At 45.6% G+C, this 23,359-nt stretch overlaps 1 protein-coding gene and 1 long non-coding RNA gene across 2 annotated transcripts; both read left to right on the top strand.

Moving 5' to 3' along the window:
* Positions 1–1,833: 1,833 nt before the first annotated feature.
* On the top strand, positions 1,834–11,901 carry LOC117055744. Its single transcript, XR_004427671.1, has 3 exons — positions 1,834–2,071; positions 8,840–8,952; positions 11,840–11,901. It is a non-coding gene; the product is annotated as an uncharacterized LOC117055744 (long non-coding RNA).
* Positions 11,902–15,075: 3,174 nt separating this feature from the next.
* POMGNT2 (protein O-linked mannose N-acetylglucosaminyltransferase 2 (beta 1,4-)) lies at positions 15,076–17,305 on the top strand. The gene has a single exon (XM_033165597.1). It carries the CDS (start codon positions 15,166–15,168, stop codon positions 16,900–16,902), a length of 1,737 nt encoding a protein of 578 aa, XP_033021488.1. The 5' UTR covers positions 15,076–15,165; the 3' UTR covers positions 16,903–17,305.
* Positions 17,306–23,359: the final 6,054 nt, after the last annotated feature.

Here is a 23,359-nt window from a genome sequence, read left to right as displayed (position 1 = left end):
AGACAATGAGCCCAGCCACCTTTTATTCACAGTCGCATAAGCACTACACTACAGCATGGCCTGCACCCAATGTTGTTTTTGTACAATCTTGTTTGTCCTCAGTAACAAAATTATATTATCAACGTATACAAGCAGAAAAGTTGTTTTCCTTCATTTGCAAGGAATCATACAAAACAAAGTAGCACTAATAAAGAAACATTCCAGTGTGGCAACAGAAAGCAAACTGAAAATGCTTTTGCATTTTCAATATCAAGTTATAGGAAAACTGGTGCTATTAACAGTAATCCTTCTGGTTGGTTAATTGGTTTGGGAACTTCCAGGCACATGATGTGTGATGCTAATTATTTCCCCCAAGAGTTAAATGATAACTGATCAGAGGCAGCTACCAGAGAGCTATGAGATTCAGGTGAGGGTGAGGGTCAGATGATTTGTCAATCCCGATCAGGTGAGGGTGAGGGTCAGATGACTTGTCAATCCCAGCAGGTATATAAGAGGACGACCCGGCCTGCCCAGGCCAAGCCCATCTCTTTCTATTCCCGTACGTTGTCGCCCACGGAGCGCAACTATGCTCAAATTGACAAAGAGGCATGTGCCATTCCCTCTGATGCAGATCTGATATATATATATTGGGGTGAGGGTTGCACAAGTGCCCATCAAGCTGTGTGTGGGAATTATCCCTGCTTGTGTGGTGCTGTCAGGAGGGGGTCGTGCAAATGCTGCGCGTTGTGCAGAATGGAAATATTTAGATGTGATGTTCTATCCATGGATGCAGCTTGCAGAGCAGAGGCGAAATTCGAGAGGGCGAGGGAGCATGGGTCCGCTGTGGGGAGCGGAGCGCATTTCTTGAGCATGGGGGCCTGCCTGCATAAGGTATTTGTGCTGCGGAGCTGTTGTGGAAAATGCCTATGTGGTTGTGCTGACAGGTGTGCAAAGGAGGGGTGCAGAAGCTAAAGGTATCCGTCTATATGGCCTTTCCAAAGGCCAGGTTGTGCAGTCAGCTGGGGCCTGTAAAAAGCCAGGCCGGGAGCCACCTTAAGTTGAGGTTACATAGGCCTTGTGGTGCATGTGATTCAGATTCTATTCAGTTGAACCTCTGGTTACAAAGTTGACATTTTTTTTAGCAATGCCCCCCTAGTGAGCCTTCTTTTGTTCACTTCTTTTTATTTCGAGGCAGTGCACACCTATGTTTGCGGAACTGCAATCCTTTCCAGTCATGTGTTACTCCAGTCAAATCCTACATATGAATGTGGGGAAAGATGATGGTGTGTAGCCCGAACTTCCTGGTGAAGGTGGGGGTTTCACAAAATGCTAGAATTGTAGACTTGGAGGGGACCCCAAGGGTCATCCAGTCGAACAATGCAGGAATTATTATTATTTTCGCCCAACGCGGAACTCGAATCCACGACCCTGCGATTAAGAACCTGCGACTGAAGCCAGACGTTCTGGCTCAAGTCTGCTCGCGTCATGCATTACTCCGGGAAGAAAGAGACGTGTGGACCCCATGCAACGTTTGACCCACTCTCTGCCTTCTGCACGCGCTCGACAGGATTCCCTCTTGCAAACAGATCCCTCCCCCTCCCCCCGCACTCCCTTCCTTAGAAGAAACCGACTGGCTTTAAATGATCCAGCCTTTTCCCAGCTTCCTCCCTCCCGTCCTGCCTGCGGCAGAACTCTCCCCCCCCCACACCCCACCATTAAAGAGAAAAAAGGGCAGCCCACGGTCCGCCTCCCCAGGTCACCTCCCCCAGCGATGGTCAAGGGAGGAGCGGCCTGTCCATCACCGAAAAGGGCGGGGCTAGAGGCTCCTGCTCTCCTCCCTTCCCTCCCTCCTTCCTTCCTCCCTTCCCTCCTTCTTTCTCTCCCTCTCCAAGTTTCCGCTCCTCCCTCCTTGGCGCGAACCGTCCCGTAAACTCCTGCTCGGCGGCGGGGATGCTAATTCGGTGCCAAGGCGGATTGCTCAGCCGGCATCGCGCTCCCGAATCGGGAGAGAGAGGAGGAGCAGCCGCCGCCGCAAGGACTGCTGCAGTGTCCTAGGAAGGAAAAACAGCGCCAGCAGCAGCGTCGGCAGGGGGTGAGGTTTGGCACCTGGCCGGTAGAGGGGGCTGCAGGGCATTTTGGGGGGTAGAGGGTGGCAGAGGCTGCAAATGGATGGTTTGCATGATCAATGCCCACCCGCGCGCCGGAGTTCCAGAATGGAACGTTGATCATTTCTGGACGTTCCATAGAACGCGCAGAGAAATCGTCTCCCCCCGCTCCTCTTAGACACCCTCCGTTGTTTCGATGGCGTTCTGACTGCAAGATCCTGATTTGAGGGCAGAATATTCCGATTTATTCATTTATTTCGCGTGCTTGTGTGTGTGTGTTAGTGCGCGCGAGATTTTGGTGCTAGAGATGCTCCGGAACAGGCTCTTAAAGAGAACGCGGTTGTATGCATACGAAGCGGAGAAATGCCCAATTGATCAGGCCAAGTGCGAGATCGGGGTAAGTTTTAGATGGCTGATGATAAGGGCTTTATTTCTCCGTGATAGATAGATAGATGGATGCATGGATGGATGGATAGACAGACAGACAGACAGACAGTGCTTTTTTCTGGGGGGACGCAGGGGTACACATACCCCTGATCATTTTGTGAATCATTATACTTTTGTCCATTTACTGTATTTATTTTTCCCAATTCGAATTATAAAATGGTAATTTTCTTGAGTGAAAATGAGAGTACCCCTAAACATTTTTAAGGGGGGAAAGCACTGGATAGATAAAGATAGAGTGCTTTTTTTCTGGGGGCACGCAGGAGTACGCATACCCCTAAACATTTTGTGAATCTTAAGTTTGGCCTCATGTTTCAATATGAGTAGGAAAATGAGAGTACCCCCTAAACATTTGTTAAGGAAAAAAACACTGAATAGGTAGGTAGGTAGATTTATTTAATCTTTATATTTTATAATTTGTATAAAATTTTCTGTTTCACAATTTTGAATACTCATTTAAACATCCCTAAAATATCAATGACTTCCATTCTTCTCTTTTCATGGTTCATGTGGCATACCATATATCCCTGCCTGTTTTACAGAAACCAAACCATTCGGTATTCCGTTATTACATTAATCAAAACTTATTTACCCCGTTGAATTTATCTTAATGCTGCCAACGATAGATGGATAGTTTTTGATGGTGCTTTATGACATTTAGGAAATGTTAGCAGGCCCAGTGCTGCTTCTGAACCGGGGAAGGAATATTAGTGTGGATCTCTTATCCCCCGCAGGGTTCCTTCCGTACTTCGTTGGATCTGAAATTTGACTTGAGTGTAACCTCCTGTCCTTTTAGTGGGGGGGGGGAGGAGGCACAGAGGAAGCCTCTTGGCCGCCCGGGGAGGCAAACGCCATGCGGAGGCACCCCCCTGGGGCGGGGCGTAGTGACGTCACGACGCACGTCGGACGGACTGCGCATGTGCGGAAATGCCGCGCATGCCTAGTCCATCCGGGCCGCTGCTGCTGCTCCCGCGGTGACCGAGCGAGCGGCGGGTCGTGGAGCTGCCCCAGCCGTCCACGGACAGGGTGCCGGGCGGTGGGGCTCGGCTTGGGGAGTGGCAGGAGGAGCCGCCGAGTGTCACCCCCCCTCCCCTGGAACCCGGGGCACCCTGCCCCTATCGCCCCTCCCTTGCTACGCCACTGCGTGGGCGGGATAGCGTCTTAAAAACTACCTATATTGCAGTATTTTACAGGTGGAGGAGACAAGGAGCAAATAGGAGCTCAACTATATCGAATACCTACTTAAGAGTTATACGCACTATAGCTAGCCATTGGGGAGCACTGCTTCTTGGGTTTTCCTCCTCTAAAAACAAACAAACCCCATTGCGTCCTCTGAACGTCAGAAGCCCGTAGCCTGGCAAAGATTGGGCATGCCCCTCTGTTTGGGTGGGTGTAGTATTTGTGTCCGTATGCCTGATCGTGGGGTTCCTATGTGCAGTAGCGCATCGCCATACAACTCAGACTTATAAGGTATGCATGGGTGTTTATCACTTAAAGCGCATCCTTCTGTGCGTCTACGCAGAAGTATGTCCCACTGCGTTAAGTGTACATAGGATTGAGCCCTTAATGTCTTTGCTGTGCAACATCTCTGCAGCCTGTGATGCTGTGAAAGCTCGCTCTGTGTTTTGATCGATATACCGTCCAAAATTGGTTTGAAGTCCATACCACAATGTTGGTTTCAGAATTTTTGACCTGGCACTATATTGCGAATCATGATGTGTGTGCGTTACCAAAAAAAACATAAATTTTTTTGGGGGGGGGGATGACTGTGAAGCCAGCCATAGCTCCAACCTTATTTCGCACATTGTGATATATCAGTATATTGCGATTTTTAGCTGGTGATATATCACAAAGTTGAAAACCAGCCCTACCCACAAGCAAAACACCAGTCTGCAAGGGCCCAGAGATTCGCATTTGTTTCCAAGCGCTTGTTCAGAAGTAAGTTATGCCAGAGCTACTGTACTCTATAAAGCTATTCTTTTCAAAGAATACAACACAACCTTGGACGACATTGTGAGATGTGATTAAGGGCAAGGCTCTCAGGCTTCTTCTTGTGTGTCTCATGACCAGGACAGAGAGGCAGAGTGCTCACTCACCTTTTCTAATTTATTGGGGTATCTGGGTACAGTAAGTTATCTGATGGCCAATGGATTGCTCCTCTACATTTTGCAGACCTCCCATCTCACTTGCCTGACAGTAAGCCCCTCTGAAATCCATGGGACTTATTTCTGAGTAAGCATGCATAAGGATGCACTGTAAAGTACTCAACTGGGGGCGGGATATCCCCAATACAAATAACTGCTTTAAAAAAAGAAGAATTAACTATCATATGCAGTAGCCTAAACAACAGATGTTAACATTGATTTTATTGATCTCTCTTCACCATCCAAGGTCAGAAAGCCATGAACAATAAATGGAACAAAAAGCTTGTGAGAGATAAGAAAATATTTCATAATGTTGCTGTGAAGTGTATTTTTTTATCCTGTATTACTTTGGGCTGCTTAGGAAGAGTTGTATCTCAACAGTACAGCACTGTGTTTCCAAACTGGGGTTTTCCGCTGATTTTGAACTACAATTCGTTTTCTTTCAGGTACTGTATAAGCTTGGAAGCAAAAGCTGTCATATTAGAAGGATCTGTTAGAATCGGGGCTTCTGCCAGATTCTTTAAAGTTGACCAGGGGTCCCCAAATTGTGGTCCATAAACCACCACTGATCCCTGTGCATCATTTCAGTCGTGTACCTGTGAAGAACAGTCAGTGCAATGGCTGTGAACAGCAGACAAAGCGCGTTAAATATCAGACTTGTTTTTAATTGTATTGTATTATTTTTGTTTTCATTTTTTCATTTCATTTTATTATTTCATCTGGCATTTTTCATCATGCTACGAGAAAAAGCAATATAAGGAAGAAAAGAAGCAGTAGAAATTATAAGACAGCATCGAGTGCAATTGCTATGGCAGGCAGAAAAACGACAAAGTGGCCTGCCAGCCATTTTCAAGTGGCACATGTGTGGGAAAGTTTGCGAACCACGGATGTACCTGTTATTTTTCTGTTCTATGGAATTCAAATTGTGCTACAAGAAAAAGCAACAGGAAGAAAAAGCAACAGAAAGAAAAGAAGCAGTAGAAATTATAAGACAGCATCGAGTACAATCGCTATAGCAGACAGAAAAACCATGAAGTGATCTGCCAGTTGTACGTGTGGGGAAAAGTTGTGAACCACAAATGTTGTCTAGAAACATGGTTTCCATGTTGTTTGAAGCCAAACCATACCTTAGTGTGAACACATGAGCTCCTGGAGAGAAGATTGCGGCTGCTTTGCTCCTCCTGAAATCATTCTGCTGCTGAGCTAAGCCATGGTTTGTCCTAGCAAGTCATCTAAACCTTGCTTTATGATTTAGCTTACCATGGTGTGGCAGCAGAATGACCAAGGAGGAGCAAAGGGATCTCCTGGAGCCTGCCTGCCTGCCTGCACATTCACACTAAACCATGGTTTGACTTAGTGTGCCGTGCAAACTGGGCCACCACGAGAGATGTCTGAGAGGTTGACCAGGTCAAAATGGTTGCTTGTGTGATAGGCATTTTCTTTGGCGTATTCGGAGATGGGGTGCCAGTTTCGGATACTGCTGAACTGTTTCAGTCGAGAGCTTCCTGTTATGCAGGCAGAATGAAGAAGACCAATCTTCTTGTGCCAAATTTTTTTTTTGGGTGGTGGAGTGGAAGCACGAGATTGCAGAATCCCCAAGCTCTCCCCTTCCATCCTCTGCTGTAGGAGTGAGAAACCTCATGCCCAGGGACCAAATACGGACCTCTCTGTTTATCCTTTGAGACTAAACCACCGTCCCAGAGTGCTCTCGTTCTCTGTTCTGTTAACATTCACAATCTCATCATGCTTTCAAATATTTTGAATCTCCCTTTCAAAAGATCCTTAGAAGCATCTTTCCCTTTGCACGCTCTCTCTCGCTCTCTCTGTTGCATAATATTTCACCGGGGAAGTAGATTGTTGGTGACAGCTGATCTCGTCTTAACCCGGGCAAAAATGCATAGTAGTTCTACAGCTTTGAATATTGAAGTTTACATTGCAGTCCCGAGGGCTATGTGTTATTAATAAAAATAGGGAGTTACTTTTATGGCTGGGCACATCTATCTTTGTTTTTGAAACGAATGTTCAAAATCTGACAGCATAGCGCTGTTTGAGTAACCCATAATCATCACACCCTGTATTCTGCTTAGAAGAACATTAGCACATCTGAGTTTTTTCTTTTTCTGTCTTCAGTGGGAGAATTAAGCAGGTGTTTGTGTTTCTCCAATTAATGTACAATACATTGCACGTACTCCCCATTGAAGTTGCTTTTATGCCATGCTAAGCCAAGCCATGGTTTAGGAGAGAATGTGCAAGCATGTGGCTCCTCCCCATTCTTTCTGCTTCTGCGTTGATCTAAACCATGGTTTGCCTTAGTGTTTCCTCTGAACCTGGGCCCATGGTTTAGCTCTTCCCAGACGAACTACGAGCTGTGACCAAGGTCTGCCCTATGGATTATGGCTTGTGGTTTGTCTAGGAGAGCTAAGCCACCAACCTGTGTTTGGACAACACACCGAGCCAAAGCTTATCACAACATACTAACCAGAGACTTAACGTTGTGACTATCTGATGTGAAGGAGCAGCCCAAATGTGGATTCAACTTTGTATGTATCCACCGCACTGCAGCTCTGCCCTGAATGCAGATACTAAATGCAGTTCCTTCAAAGGATGTCTTGGTACCTAATCTGGATTTGCTTCTGTTGGCGTGAAAACAACCTACATCTCTGGTTTGAAATACAGCATCAGTCAGTTATGAAAAATACATGGCGTTCCTGGTGAGTTGTAAGGGATACGATGTAAACAGATACTTGAAGTGCCTTAGTGCTTGCAATTCGCAATAGGTGTACGTCCTTTTTGGCCGTACGATTCCCACTCCATATCTAGGACATCCGAGGATGCCGGAGAAGTCTGACGAAAACAGGAGGGGAAGTTGCTGGCCTGTTTGTTTCGCTTATTCATCCCATGTCTCGAATGGAAGTCAGTCGAGGCTCAAGATTGCTATTTGCTGCCGCTGTTGCTTTCAGTCCAACAAGCGATATGCAGTTGAGCCCGCTTCCCGGCACATCTGTATTGTGCTCTCTTTGCGTTGAAGTGAATGGACTGGAGGAATGTCATAGCAACAGCGGACAGCAAGGCAAATAACATAGCTATTGGCAGAAGACTGACTGCAGTGGAACAGAAACAGCGCAGCATATGATGCATATTGGGTGGAATTGGAAGTGATGGCCTTCGTACATCCCTAACGGCGTCAAACAAGGCAGACAGGAGGCAATTTCGCAGATTTGCCGCAGCCCGGCCAACTTTGCCCCGTGCCGTGTTCTCGATGGCTTTCAGAAAATTAAATGCAGTATGTTTTAATTTTAGCTGCATTGTTTCGTCACTTTTTTGTGTTTGCCATCCTGGACTCCATTGGGGAGAAGGGTGAAAGGAAAATAATAAATGCATATTTATATGGTAGCGTAGGAGTTATGCAGCAACCTGGTAGCTTAGCTCATGCTTGCCTTGCTTCCTGATCACCCCCCTGTTGATAAAAGGGTCCCTGAGTGAGTGAGCAGTTGTGAGAGCCTTACTGCCACATGCAAGCAGGTACAGAGGAAAAGTTTTGCGCTTTGAAACGCAGCCTGTCCCAGAAATGGTGAGTCGAGCTCATTAATGGCCCATCTAATAAATAAATCATCCCTGGTGCTTTCTTGCAGAGCGACTGCGTCTTTTTTAAAAGACGGGAGCTGCTTTGCTGCACAGACTGCAGATGTGAGCTGTTAGAAATTTATGGTCACTTACCTCCTCCCCAGACAAAATTATTCACCGTAGACATCACGAGAGTGGCCATTTTATTTTGGGTCCCTTTCCTGGTTATCCCAAACATGGAATTCACCTTTTCTCACAGCTGCCGGGTTGACATTTTCCGGAGCAATCCACTATGATCCCAAGAGCTCTTTCCTGTTAAGCCACCGCCGGCTCAGTCCCCATCAGAAGCTGCGGTACGGAATCTATTTTGCCCCAATGTGCCTCGCTGTATACTAATTTTTGCTGCAACGCATTTCATTACACATCCCACTTGCCATTGAGTGCGTTACTGACAAAAAATAAAATAAAAGCAGCCGCTAAAGGACTGTAGCGTTATTTCAAAATGCTTCTGACATGGGCTTTTGGCATACAGTATAGCAATGTGATTGGGAAAAATGCAGATATTACGAGTGCCTGATTTATCTCCCTTGGTTTGGTTTTCAGCACAGTCCAGCCGGTGGACTGCAAACTGCAAGGAGTATGAGGCCTGCCTGGATATTCAGGCCCTGAAGAGGAATCGGAAAATCAACTTGCTTTGAATCTTCAGGTGCTGGCAGGTACGTTCGAGTCTCTTGGCTATGAATGTGTAGGATTTCATCGCATGGCATGGTTTCCTGTTCTGGGAGATCTTATATACATAAGAAGCTCCTAGAACAGAAGGAAAGTTTTTTTTGGAGACAACCAAAGCATTCAGAGTAATTCATGTGGCCCTGACTTCCTAGGACTCTGTCATTCAGAGTAGTGGAGGGTTTTATTTTGTTTTTTTATATATAATTTTTATTAAATTTTCTGTTTTACAATTTTAAATACTCCAAGCGCGTTCCCCTCCCCCCCCCCCGAAGTAACTCCCGCCGTGTTCAGCCATGCTTGCTTCTTCAGGTTGGTTAACCCATTACTGTGGTGCCTCGCAAGACGAAATTAATTCGTTCCGCAATACTTTTCGTCTTGCAGAAATTTCGTCTTGCGAGACACCATTTCCCATAGGAACGCATTAAAATTTAATTAATGCGTTCCTATGCGGAAAAAAGTCCGGGGGCGCCGGTCGCAAGGGGCGCCGTCTGACCGCGCCCGCCACCCAAGATGGCAGGCGCGATCGGACGGCACCCCTTCCGACCGGCACCAGCACCGGAGCCGCACCGCGTTTTAAGGCTGCAGCGAGCTGTCCGGTGCCGGCTTACAGTGGTACCTCGCCAGACGAATTCGTCTTGCGAAAAACAGCCATAGACGAATTCGTCTTGCAAATCAACTAAAAACTCGCAAAACCCTTTCATTTTGCGAGTTTTTCGTTGTGCGAGGCATTCGTCTTGCGGGGTACCACTGTATGTCTTTTTTCATGTTTGTTCTTTCCCCCCTACAATTTTAATTAAATTTTCTGTTTTACATGTTAGAATATTCATTTAAACAACCTTAAAATATCAATGATTTCCCTTCTTTTCGTGGTTCATTTTACGTATCACAAATCCCTGCATATTTTACAAAACCTATACCATTCGGTATTCCATTATTGCATCCATCAAAACTTACTTACACTGTTGAATTTATCTTAATGATGCCAACGTTTTCAGCTACAGGTAGGTAGCCGTGTTGGTCTGCCATAGTAAAAACAAAATAAAAAATATTTTTTTCTTCCAGTGGCACCTTAGAGACCAACTAAGTTTGTTCTTGGTATGAGCTTTCGTGTGCACGCACACTTCTTCAGATAGCGTTTTCAGCTGTACACCATCATTTCCCATATATTCAGTAAACGTTTTCCAATCTTCTCTAAACGTATGCTCTTCTTGTTCTCTTATTCTATATGTTAAGCCTGAGAGTTGGGCATGTTCTGTCAACTTAAGTTGCCAGTCATCTTTAATTGGGACCTCGCTCGTTTTCCATTTGGGGGCTAACAAAACACAGGCCGCAGTAGTAGTATGCATAAATAACCTTTTTTTTTTTTTTACAAAGACTGGGATTTTCAGTCTCAATTATCCCCAACAGAAAGGCCTCTGGTTTGCTTGGGGGGGGGGCTTACTTTTAAACATTGTTTTCAATTAATTATGGATCATTTCCCAGTATTCTTTTACCCTTTTACAGGTCCACCACATAGGAAAGAACATTCCCTCTACATTTTTTTTTGGGGGGGGGTGTGAGTTCACCATTTCAAGAATTCCTTGCCCCCTGGGTGTAGTTTGCTGCCGTGAAATATGTGACCGCAGCGGCGGAGGAAGCCTCTTTGCCGCCCGGGGTGGCGGCGCAGACGCACCCCCCTGGGGGCGGGACGTCACGACACATGTGCCGCAACATCACACGTCGGATGTACTGCGCATGTCCAGAATTTCCGGGCATGAGTAGTGCATCTGGCCGGCACTGCAGAGGCAAGGGCCGGGCCAGCGAGGAGGGGCGTCACGCAACACCCCTCCTCGCTGGCCCGCCCCTCGGCTGCACAGCAGACGAGCACTAAAAAAGCCCTTAAAAAAACAAAAACAGGAAAGGAAAGCAGCCACCGACCGAGCAAGCAAGCGGCTGCTTTCCTTTTCTGTTGTTTTTTTTTAAGGGCTTTTTAAGCGCTCGGCCCACCACAAGTGTCACACACGTCCCCGGGGCGGCCCGCCCCTGCCCTCTTGCTCCACCCCGTATGACCGTGCTCCATCGCTGCCCTCCCTGTTCCACTGAATCACCAATCAGGATACTACGCTCAGAGTTCTAAACGCTGTGTATCTGAAGGTTCCTCTTAAAATCAGCATTTGATTTTGTGCTGAAGCATTCACGCATGTTTTGCTTAACTCCTTTCCATCGGTACCATCATGCCTGTTCACTTGCCACCAGTAAGAACTGAACATCCAGTGATGCTCTGGATTTTTTTATTTTTATTTTTGGATTACAGCTCCCATCATCCCTGGCCACTGGTCCTGGTACCTAGCAATGATGGGAGTTGTAGTCCAAAAAAATACAAAAAAACAGCCGGAGACCCAAGTTTGGGAAACCCCGAACTAGACCGATGAAACCATGAGCTGCGTTTTTTTCGGTTTTCTTCCTGATCTCACATCTAAAGCTGCGATCTTCTGCTACTCTTGTGTGGGATCAAAGCAGCTCACTCCTAAGCCGTACGGGAGATTGCAGCCTAGGAAAATGGATTTTCTGCCAAGAAATAGCCTATCGCTTAGATTATAGCACGCTTGGAGAAAAGGTACGGTAGTTTGTTGGCACTGAACCGTATCCCCGGCCGTGGTAAGTAGGGGAGCTTTTAGAGCTGAGGGACTAGTTTGGTAGGAACGGGGGGGGGGAATATATTTAGCCGCCTTCTCTTTTCCCCCATGGTTGAAAACTATTTTTCTCCTCCCGTCTTCTTCATGTGTGTGTATTCTTGCCCTCTTTCTTTGGATGTTTAATTGCCTTAAAAGCACCACAAGCTTCCTGTCTGCCTCCCCGAGCTTTACAAAATCTCAATGATTTGTGGGTTTTCAGGAACGCCAGCAAATAATCCCGAGTGGAAGGCTGACCTCAGGGAGGCTGGTAAAGTGAGGTGAGCCAGCTGCAGCAATAGGAAACCTGACAGGTGGAGCATGCTCAGACTGCCTCTGCAGGAGGAGTCGAGAGAGGCACTTTGGGTTTGCAAATGAAACACAAAACTCCTGCTCTTGCAGCTGTTACAGAGCTTTGGGAGAGGGCAGGAAAACTGCAGAGCTTGTTTCCTTGCAAGAAAGCTTCTTCGGAGTTTCCTCCTACCCAGACCCTCCAAGTGTCCCTATTTTCCAGGGACGGTCCCAGATTTACAGAAGCCGTCCCAGTTTCTGACTTGATGTCCCTGTGTATCGTCTAGCTCCCGGTAAGAGGGTTGGTGCTGTTTGTAGGAAGCCTTAGTGCTTAGCTCAGTGCAGAGCTTTACAAGTATTGCTCTTTTCCAGGGTCAGTCTTGGATGTACAGAAACCGCCCCGGTTCTGATTTGATTCCGGAATGTCCTGCTTTTCCTTAGGACGTCCCTGCTTTCATCAGAGAAATGTTGGAGGGTATGGAATAGGGCAGGCTTCCCCAAACTAAGGCCCGTGGGCTGGATGCGGCCCAAGGGACTCAGTTTTCCGGCCCGCTACCGCCGCCCGCTGTTACCGGCACAGCTGCCTACTTTCGGGTCAGCGGAGCGCCGGAAATACCTTGTGCACATGCGCAAGCGTCATTTCCAGCGCACTTCCGGGTCTGCGGATCCCCGTGCGCACATGCACAAGCTATTTCCGGTGCTCTGCCGACCCGAAAGTGCGCCGGAAATAGCGTGTGGGTGCGCACTCCCCCGCCCTCCGGCCCACCGCGCGATTGGCGCTGGAGGAACTGGCCCGAGGCCAGGTAAGTTTGGCGGCCCCTGGAATAGGGCGCCCCTATTTTCATTGGAGAAATGTTGGAGGGTATGGAGTTATGTGACACCCCCCCCCAAGCCAAGAAGATAACTACCGTATTGGCCCAAATAGAAGCCGCACCTTATAAAGAAAAAAAGACAATTTCCAAATATAAGCAGCTCCCTTAAAATTCTGCAGGCACTCACACCCGTTCCGGTTTACTGTACGTCTGTTTCAGCAGCGATATCGTAAAAGCCCATTTTTGTAAGGTCGCAAATTTAAGCCGCAGTTTAACTTTTCATGGTCGGAATTTGGGGAATTTTGGCTTATATGACACCTGAAGGCAGCCCTGTAAAGGGAAGCTTTTAAATGTTTTATGTTTTATTATGTTTTTATATATGTTGGAAGCTGCCCAGTGTGGCTGAGGCAACTCAGTCAGATGGGTGGTGTATAAACAATAACATTATTATTATTATTATTATTATTATTATTATTATTATTATTATTATTATTATTATTTATTATTATTATTATTTGTGTCCCTATATTCATCGGAGAAATGTTGAAGGGTATGCCTTCCTCCCTCTTAGTGGGGGGTGGGTTTCCACTTTCTTACTTTTTCTTCGCTAAAGTGGGCTCAGGTGTGCATTCCTACATGTCCTGAACCCTGAATCTGCCCTTGACGACACTTCTGCATAGCAAAAAGAGGTAGCAGTTTCTCGAAACTATTAAGTTTGCTTGGTGAGTGTTAATTGCAGTCATGCTTTATTAGGTTTGCTGGTTACGCATACAGATATTCAGTTGCTCATGCTGCTTTTATGAAAAGACTATCCTTCAGACTCATTGTATTACCTTCTTTCAGTCAAGAGATGGGCGGGAGAGTGTGCCGTGCAGTATTTAACTGAACACTTCTCTTTTTCTCCACCATCTAATTATTATTACTATTAATAATAATAATAATAATAATAATGATAAAATCTTTATTACGGTCCAGAGACCCAACAATTCATTATAAAACAGTACACAGTTTTGACACCCCGCCTTCAGGTTATATAAGCATTATGTACAGACTTAGGAAGAGAGATCATTAGTTCTTGGCACCACCGATAGAAACTTCGCCACTGCTAATGTTCTATCATTTATCCGGTCTTCCAGTAGGAACCTGACATAGTAAGCCTCTGATTTTCCCGGGAAAAGTCTTAACAGGGGTAATATCAGTTCAGCCCTGGCTTGCTCGAATTTCACATATGCTTTACAGAGTCAGTGTCTTGGGCACACGAACACAGTCTACCCTGGTAAGGAACTCCTCTCAATCTGCCATCCAACACTGCAGAACCCCGCCCATTTGGCTGGGTTTCCCCAGCCACTCTGGGCAGCTCCCAACAGAATATTAATAACTCCATAAACATTAAAAACTTCCCTAAGCAGGGCTGCCCTCAAATGTCTTCTAAGCTTGTAGGTTGAGAAATAATGTTCATGTCATGTAATGATGTAATCATGACTGGCTTAGGGATAACTTTTTTAAAAGTTTTGATTTCCCCCCCCCCCACACTAGAGCTTAACTTGGCCCTCGGAGCTTTATGTCAATAAATTCAATGCCTAGATACTGTCATGGAAAGGCTCTTGACCGTTTCCCGCTTGTTGCCAACCTTGCCCAGCCTTTCTAGACAAGCTGCTATTTGTTTTTGTTTTTTTTAGGTTGTTGTTCTCCTCCCTGATGAGAACATTTCTACCAGTTATTCTTTCTTCCAGAAAGGAATACATCCCAAAGTCCTGCCCGGTCTGAGCCAGAGGAATAACATTGTATACAGCCGTACCTTGGAAGTTGAACGGAATCCGTTCCAGAAGTCCGTTTGACTTCCAACATGTTCAGAAACCAAACGCGGCTTCTGATTGGCTGCAGGAAGCTCCTGCAGCCAATCAGAACACGCGGAAGCGCCATCAGACATTCGGGTTCCAAAGAACGTTCGCAAACCGGTCAGTTCCAGATTTGCGGCGTTCGGGAGCCAAAATGTCCGAGTACCAAGGCGTTCAGGATCCAAAGTACGACTGTACTGTATTTTCCTCCCCATACACTCCTCCAACAATGAACTTAGTTGAGCAAACCATTTTCTGTTTGATAGCCATTTGGTAGCATCTGTGCCTCCGTCTGCGGCGTGACATGTATTTTTGCACTGCTAAAATTAGAGAGGATTCTGTTTTGTGCAGCTGCTCCGAAAAGTATTTTTGAATTCTATCGGCATGTCTTCCTCTTTGCATGAAAGCTGAAAAATGTTTGAACTTACTTTTCTTATAAAAAAAGAAACTTTACAGGAACATTACCAAGATGATAATTAATTTTTCTCCGGGTTTTTGTCTCTCCTTCTTATTTTTAGACCGCATTCCACAATGTTAAAGAGGACTCAGGATGCCTCCCTCTTCCTCTGTCTTTGCCACCTGCCCGCCTGCTAGGGTTTGCGTCCAGAATGAACATAGCAGCTGTGTTGAATGCCTTGCTGGTGTCTCTCCTCGCAGCCGTGCTGTGGAAATACATCAAGCTGCGAGATCACGCCTTCGTGTTGGAAGAGGAGCTGGTCCTCACTCGCCAGACGCAGGAGCTCTCTCAGGTCCGCATCGACTACCATGCGGCTCTTCAAGCCTTGGTCCAAGATGGCACCAAGATGGTGTGCACTGGGAGGATGCACACGGACCGGATCTGCCGTTTCGAATCCCTCTGCTACTCCACGGAGGCAGAGGAGTTTGTCTTCTTCCACAGCAACTCCTCCGTCATGCTCCCCAACCTGGGCTCCAGAAGATTCCAGCCTGCCCTCCTTGATCTGTCCTCGGTGGACGACCACAACACACAGTATTTCAACTTTGTAGAGCTGCCTTCCGCCTCGCTCAAATACATGCCCAAGCCGGTGTTTGTCCCCGACGTGGCCCTGATTGTGAATCGATTCAACCCGGATAACCTGATGCATGTTTTCCACGACGATCTCCTCCCGATCTTCTACACCATGCAGCAGTTCCCAGATTTGGACCCAGACGCCCGGTTGTTTTTCATGGAAGGCTGGGGGGAAGGCTTGCACTTTGAGCTGTACAAGCTGCTGAGCACCAAGCAACCGCTTTTGAAAGAGCAGCTGAAGACTCTGGGCCGCCTCCTTTGCTTTACCAAGTCGTACGTGGGCCTGTCCAAAATCACCACCTGGTACCAGTATGGGTTCGTCCAGCCCCAGGGGCCCAAGGCTAACATTCTGGTCTCTGGGAACGAGATCCGACAGTTCACCAAATTCATGACGGAGAAGCTGAACGTGAGTTCGGAAGGGATGCCCGGCGAAGAATATATTGTAGTTTTCAGCCGGACCATCAACAGGCTAATCGTCAACGAGGCAGAACTTATTCTGGCGCTGGCCCAGGAATTTCAGATGAAAACCATCACCGTTTCCATAGAAGACCACACTTTTTCAGATATCGTGCGCCTGATCAGCAATGCATCCATGCTGGTCAGCATGCACGGAGCACAGCTCGCGATGTCCCTCTTCCTGCCCAGAGGAGCCACTGTTGTGGAACTCTTCCCTTATGCCATAAACCCTGAGCATTACACGCCTTACAAAACACTGTCTACTCTCCCTGGCATGGACCTCCAGTACATTGCCTGGACGAACACCGAGAAGGAGAACACGGTGACTTATCCGGACCGGCCTTGGGATCAAGGAGGAATCGCCCACTTGGACCAAGCGGAGCAAGACCGTATCGTGAAAAGCGGCGAAGTTCCGCGGCACCTCTGCTGCCGCAACCCCGAGTGGCTTTTCCGCATCTACCAGGACACGAAAGTCAACGTTGCTTCCCTGATCCAGGCGATCAGGCAAACGGTGAAAACGAAGCCTGGGCCCAAGAGGCAGAAGGGGACGGGCGGCCTCTACCCGGGCAAAGTCAGAGATGCCAAGTGCCAAACCTCCGTCCAGGGCACCAGCGAAGCGAAACTCTCCGTCTCCTGGCAGATCCCTTGGAACCTGAAGTACCTGAAGGTAAGGGAAGTGAAGTACGAAGTGTGGATACAGGAGCAAGGGGAGAACACGTACATCCCTTTTATCTTGTCCCATCAGAACCACACCTTTTCCGACAACATCAAGCCCTTCGCAAACTACCTGGTGTGGATCCGTTGCATTTTCAACAAGAATCTCCTCGGACCCTTTGCGGATGTGCTGTTGTGCAGCACGTAAATCGCCAGTCAGTTTGGGGTGGGGGATTTGATTCCACCAAGGGGCTTTTGAATACAGCAGGCTGGTCCCGTCGACCTCCAGTTTCTCGTGGGGTTGACCAGGACTTTGAAGACCATGCTAGTGCCTCAGTCTCCATTTTATGGTGTTCCGTGCGTATTCTCTGCGTGGCATTATTTTCCGTCGCTGTCTCTGAGCTCTCTTGGTCCTTGAAATAAGCCTACAGGCAAGAAGGTGACGAAAATGAAATCGGAACAGAAGGCAGCCATTGTACCTTCATAGTAACTTTCAAAATCTCTTTTGCGTAGTGAATATTTTAAGCTCAGCTTTCTACTGGGATTTAATTGCGTCTCTGGCTGGGCAATCTATTTTGTATTCTCCACTGTTTTATTTTTATGCTCCCCCCCCCAAAAAAATCTGTATCCCAGAGCAAAATATTTGGTACCAGAGTTCTTCATTAAATGGTTGAAAACCTATCCAGACAATTTCTCTTTTCTTGGATATTTATGTTTGAAATTTTCTGGAGGGTTATTATATGATAAAGCTCGTGTGTGTTTTGATTTGCATTATCAGTGCTCCCCCCCAAAAAAAATGTTTAGGGGTACTCCGATTTCCCTACTCATATTGAAATACTGCCCTTCAATGAGGCCAAACATAGATTCACAAAATGTTTAGGGGTATGCGTACTCTTGTGTCCCGTCCTGTCCCCCCAGAAAAAAGCACTGTGCATTATAATTGGTTTACCATTCTGTTTCACACCTTATATCACCTTACAGTGCTTGCCCTTTTTGTTGAAATTGAAAGCTGTTTAAATGTTAAAACAGAGATTAAAAAAGGTGGGGAAAGTCATCACAGAGAACAAGCATTTACACAAGCAAAGAGCCAGTACTGGTGTAGTGGTTAAGAGCGGTAGACTCGTAATCTGGGGAACCGGGTTCGCGTCCCCGCTCCTCCACATGCAGCTGCTGGGTGACCTTGGGCTAGTCACACTTCTTTGAAGTCTCTCAGCCCCACTCACCTCACAGAGTGTTTGTTGTGGGGGAGGAGGGAAAAGGAGAATGTTAACCGCTTTGAGACTCCTTCGGGTAGTGATAAAGCGGGATATCAAATCCAAACTCTTCTTCTTCTTCTTCTTCAAAGGTAGGTAAAGGTAAAGGACCCCTGGACGGTTAAGTCCAGTCAAAGGTGACTATGGGGTGCAGCGCTCGTCTCGCTTTTCAGGCCGAGGGAGCCGGCGTTTGTCCACAGACAGCTTTCCAGGTCATGTGGCCAGCATGACTAAACCGCTTCTGGCGCAACAGAACACCATGATGGAAACCAGAGCGCACGGAAATGCTGTTTACCTTCCCATCGCAGCAGTACTATCTACTAGCGCTGTTGTGCTTTTGAACTGCTATGTTGGCAGAAGCTGGGACAGAGCAACGGGAGCTCAGGATTCAAATCCTGTCACGCGTATTCGAATCGCCGACCTTCTGATCGGCAAGCCCAAGAGGCTCCGTGGTTTAGACCACAGCGCCACCCGCGTCCCATGTACACAAGTATTGTGATGCATACCACATTCCAGTTTTGACTAGCAGATTTATAAAAGCGCTCAAAATCAGATTTACGTTCAATTGATAGCAACATGCCATGCCGTTTTGTGCTCAGATAGTTGCTGAATTATGAGAAATATTGTTTGAAATTGAGTGGAAAGGATAAGCATGCATCAGCGTTCCAAAGTCAACATTTCAGTGCTGTAAGTTGGAGTGGATGAGAGTAACCTGATTTCCTTTTTTGATACCCACCCACCCCCAATACGACGACAAACAAAAGGGACAACAAGCAGACTTGGAATTCAGCATATTATATTCAGGGTGCATTTAGTAATACACAGGGTGGGCGCCACCACCGAGAAGGCCCTCTGCCTGGTTCCCTGTAGCTTTGCGTCTCACAGTGAGGGAACTGCCAGAAGGCCCTCAGCACTGGACCTCAGTGTCCAGGCAGAACGATGGGGGTGGAGACGCTCCTTCAGGTATACTGGGCTGGGGCCATTTAGGGCTTTAAAGGTCAGCACCAACACTCTGAATTGTGCTCGGAAACGTACTGGGAGCCAATGTAGGTCTTTCAGGATCGGTGGTATATGGTCTTGGCAGCCGCTCCCAGTCAGCAGTCTAGCTGCTGCATTCTGGATTAGTTGTAGTTTCCGGGTCACCTTCAAAGGTTGCCCCACTTAGAGCGCATTGCTGTAGTCCAAGCGGGAGATAACTAGAGCATGCAGCACTCTGGTGTGACAGTCTGTGGGCAGGGAGGGTCTCAGCCTGCATACCAGATGGAGCTTGTAGACGGCTGCCCTGGACACAGAATTGACCTGCGCCTCCATGGACAGCTGTGAGTCCGGAATGACTCCCAGGCTGCGCACCTGGTCCTATGGTCTTGGAGGGGGAATGGGTTTGGGGAAGGTGGTGCACAGGTCCCGGGTTAAGCATGCATGTGCACATTTCCTCTTTGTGGGGCGCAACCTTCCCTTCATCATTCTCCAGCTGTTTGGTGGAAACAGCATTTTCCAGCTTCCCAGATCCAGGTTTACTGTTGAACAGCTAAGGAAACCTTGTGCCTCAGCAATAAACTGTTTTAAGTAACATCATGGAAGCATGCAAACATGAATGTGCATTAGCTGGGCCACTCATGTGCACATCCTCATTTTTCAGATGTGATGCTGAACCGTTTATTGGGCTGCCCCCTCTGCAGCCATCGTAACGGCTCGACGGAGAGGAATCTGTGCAAATTGATTTTAGTTGCCATCAAATCGGCAAACCTCCGTGAGGAAAAGGTTCGCTGGAAAATAATGACACCCTTTGGGCTTTCATTTATCCATTAGCATCTGTCAACTGCTTCAAGCCATATATTTATATTGGGATTAATGAAATCAGATTAGACCCCTGTGGGCCGTAGCTTCTTTCCGTTGCAGGTTTCGGGATCTTTGACTCTCTCTTAGACGGACAGGATGGGTCTCACATTGGCGAAACTTACCAGAAGAATAAGAAATCAAGATGACAAACTTTTTAGAAAGGAACGGAAGTGGTTCGTTGAGTATTTGCAAACAGACTGTAAACAGATCCAGACATTGGCAGGGTTATTGTAAAAACCTGGAGTTTCAAAATTATATACAGTGATGCTTCGGGTTTCGAACATCTCCATTGACGAATGTTTCGGAACTCAAACACCATAAACCCGGAAGTAAATGCTTCAGTTTTCAAACATGCCTCGGATGTCGAATTGGAAACGCAGCTTCTGTATTGAGTTTTCTGTTTTGAATTTTCGGTTTTCAAACGTTTCGGAACTCGAATGGTCTTCCGGAACAGATTACGTTTGAAAACCGAGGTACCACTGCATATGAGATAATATATGAGAATAGACAACTGCAAAAATAAGTTTTGGCAATTTGGAGTGGGCAGGAAAGGACGAAAATAAATGTAAGGAACTGCAGAAAGAGGGGGAAGGGAGTCAGAATTGAAAATGTTAAAACTTGGTTCAATAATTGTAATGTATATAACTGAAAATTATTAAAATATTTTTTTTTATTTTAAAAGTATAGCTCTCACATAATTGAATGATCCCCTGTACGGATGGCAAATGAAGCTGTTAGATTACACCGAAATGGCAAAACTGACCAGGAAGCTCAGGAACCAAGAAGACAAATTTTTTAAGAAAGAATTCATTTAGGAGACCACTGTAAGCAGATGAAAACATTAGCAGGATTTTAATATCACTCATAATGTAACATACACTTTGGATAATATGGACAGATGCAAAATAAAGGTTATGAAATAATAGGCAGGTGAAAATGTTGACAATAAGACCCATGGAAGGGATGGTGGGAAGTCTCGAGATTGAGAGAAATCTATATATGGATGTGCATTTGGTATTGTTATAAATTTATATTTTTAAAACCAAATGAAAATTATTTCAAAAGAAAAGAATGATCCCCTGTACGAAAGATCCTCAAAACAGGGATCCACACCAAAACTAAATGCCATATCATACCACTTTAAATGATGATTAAACAAGAATCCTGAGAACTGTAGTTTAAGGGTGCTGAGAGGTGTTAGTAGATCTTGATTCCCGTCACAGAGTTACAATTCTTAACAATTCAGGGAACTCTGGAAATTGTAGCTCTGTGCAGGGAAATGGGGTATCCTAACAACACTGTTAATAAACTACAGTTCCAGCATTTTGGGGGTGGGGGGGAAGCAATGTGATGTAAACCCCATCTTAGACAATTTAGGCAGCCGCGAAGAGGCGGGAACCTTTATTCCTAGTAACTGCTTCATGGCGGGCAAGGCCTGAGTTGCTGCACTCATTTGGCCTCACTCTCTTTTGCGGATCCTGTTCTGCTAATAAAAGAGTTAACTCCAGCTTTCTCAGTGTGATTTACTGCTGGCTCACTTCTGTCAATGGGGCTTAATTTTCAACTTTTCAAGTGTTGAAGAAAATGAGTGATATAACACCATGAGCTATCAAGTGATGCACATCATGTGTGAAATGGCCCAGATATTTGAACTGCTAACTTTTCTTTACTTTTTTCTCTCTTTAATGACCTCCTTTGATGAATTTTGGAGACATGAATTTACTTGTCAGGTTTCGAGCTGGGATGTGAGAGCCATTATCTGTGCTTAGAGCTGATTATTTTTTCTATCCCCCCCCCCCCCGCGTGAAATAAGATTTTATTTCCCTCTGCATGTAATAAGTTTTCATGGGTATTCCTTTGTGGAAGAACAATGTTATGTTGGCATTAGCTTTACAGAATTGGGAATTATTATGATTATGATTATTATTAAATTTTTGGTTTTACATTTTAGAATATTCATTTAAACAACCTTAAAATATCAATGACTTCCCTTCCTCTCTTTCCATGGTTGATTTTGCATATCATAAATCCCTGCATATTTTACATAAACTAAGCCATTCAGTATTCCATTATTACATCCATCAAAACTTACTTTTGAATTTATGTGAATGCTGCCAACCTTTTCAAATGTACACAATTTCCCCCCATATATTCAATAAACATTTTCCAATCTTCTCTAAACATATGCTCTTCTTTTTCTCTTATTCTATATGTTAGATATGCAAGCTGCGCATGTTCCATTAGTTTAAGTTGCCATTCTTCTTTAGTTGGGGCCTCGCTCGTTTTCCATTTTGGGCTAACGAAACACGGGCTGCAATAGTGGCATACAGAAATAACCTTTTTTTGACACCCAGAATTAGGAAATATGATGCTCAAGTATTGTGATGCAGTACATTATTTCCAGTACCTTGCCATTTAAGGCTTCAATTCTATAGGCCCCTCCCTGGGAGTATGTCCCATTAAACTCAGTGTCGAACTTACTTCTGGGTAGATCCTTCTTCGAGTGCATATGTAGATATGAGTTAAGTTTATACACTAATAGTTGGATGGGGGGTCAATGAATCACCCTTTTAACTTCCCAGGCCCTTTAATGATTTGACTCATAAAGTACCCTTTAATGAATAACTAATATTTCCTTCCAGGCTGTATAGCTTCTTTTCTGCTTGAATGAACACTCGGGAGGCTAGCATGAAAGGAAACCGGAATAAATTTATTATTTCTATTGCCTGAAGTCATTTGAATGTGATGTTGCTCTCAAAGGGTCAAATTTCCTCACAGAGAAATTGAAGCAGTTGAGCAAATGTTAAAAGAACTCAGAATGACTAGGTAAATTGGTTTGGCTTTCCCCCTCCTTTTTTGGCATTTTTTTAATAATAAAAAAATACCTTTTTTTAAATAATAATTTTTATTAGTTTTCCATTACAGTCCAATAATAGCCTCGTTATAACAGTACCAATTTATAATACAAATATTAATACCAGTCGTTCAAATACTGAATTATATAATTTAGATAAAGTGAGAGGGGGCGCATGCTAGATTTGATGATTTTCTTTATTTCTGCGTTCCAAAATCCTATTAATTTCTGTTACATCATCATATCATCATAATCCCTTATACAAAAAAATGCAATATTAATAGCTTCTATTCTTGTTGACACATTTAATGATTTATAAAACTGCAAGTGAGGAACTCAAAACGATATAATTGTTCTTCCTGTGTGTGGCAATTATTCTGTGTTACTTCCTGTCCTTGTAAGATGTTCCGTCTTTCTTTCCCCAGGTTGTTGCTGTTATCCATCATACCTTGGTCAGAGCTTTAATAATCCTTTCTTTAATAGGGTATTGATGCTGGAGGGGTAATATTCACCCACCACCCGAATAGCCTTCGGACTTTTAATGGAATGTCAACACCTTAATGGAGAACATGGGCTGTCATTTGCCACAGCAATGACAGTGTTGACAGGTGTCAAGTTTTCCCTTTCTCACCTTCTCCCCTGTCTCATTATCATGACCAGAGATGATTTACATGAAAATAGGATATTTATTTTTGTGAAGGTTCTTCCGCCTCCCTCCA

The sequence above is a fragment of the Lacerta agilis genome, chromosome 12 (genome assembly GCF_009819535.1).
Source record: "Lacerta agilis isolate rLacAgi1 chromosome 12, rLacAgi1.pri, whole genome shotgun sequence".
Classification (NCBI taxonomy): Eukaryota; Metazoa; Chordata; class Lepidosauria; order Squamata; family Lacertidae; genus Lacerta; species Lacerta agilis.
Note: the sequence above shows the minus strand (reverse complement) of the source record. Positions and strands in the feature narration are given on the sequence as shown.

What these genes read in the sequence shown, in the direction of transcription:
- POMGNT2 (XM_033165597.1), top strand. Translation starts at nt 15,166, where the DNA reads ATGAACATAGCAGCTGTGTTGAATGCCTTGCTGGTGTCTCTCCTCGCA.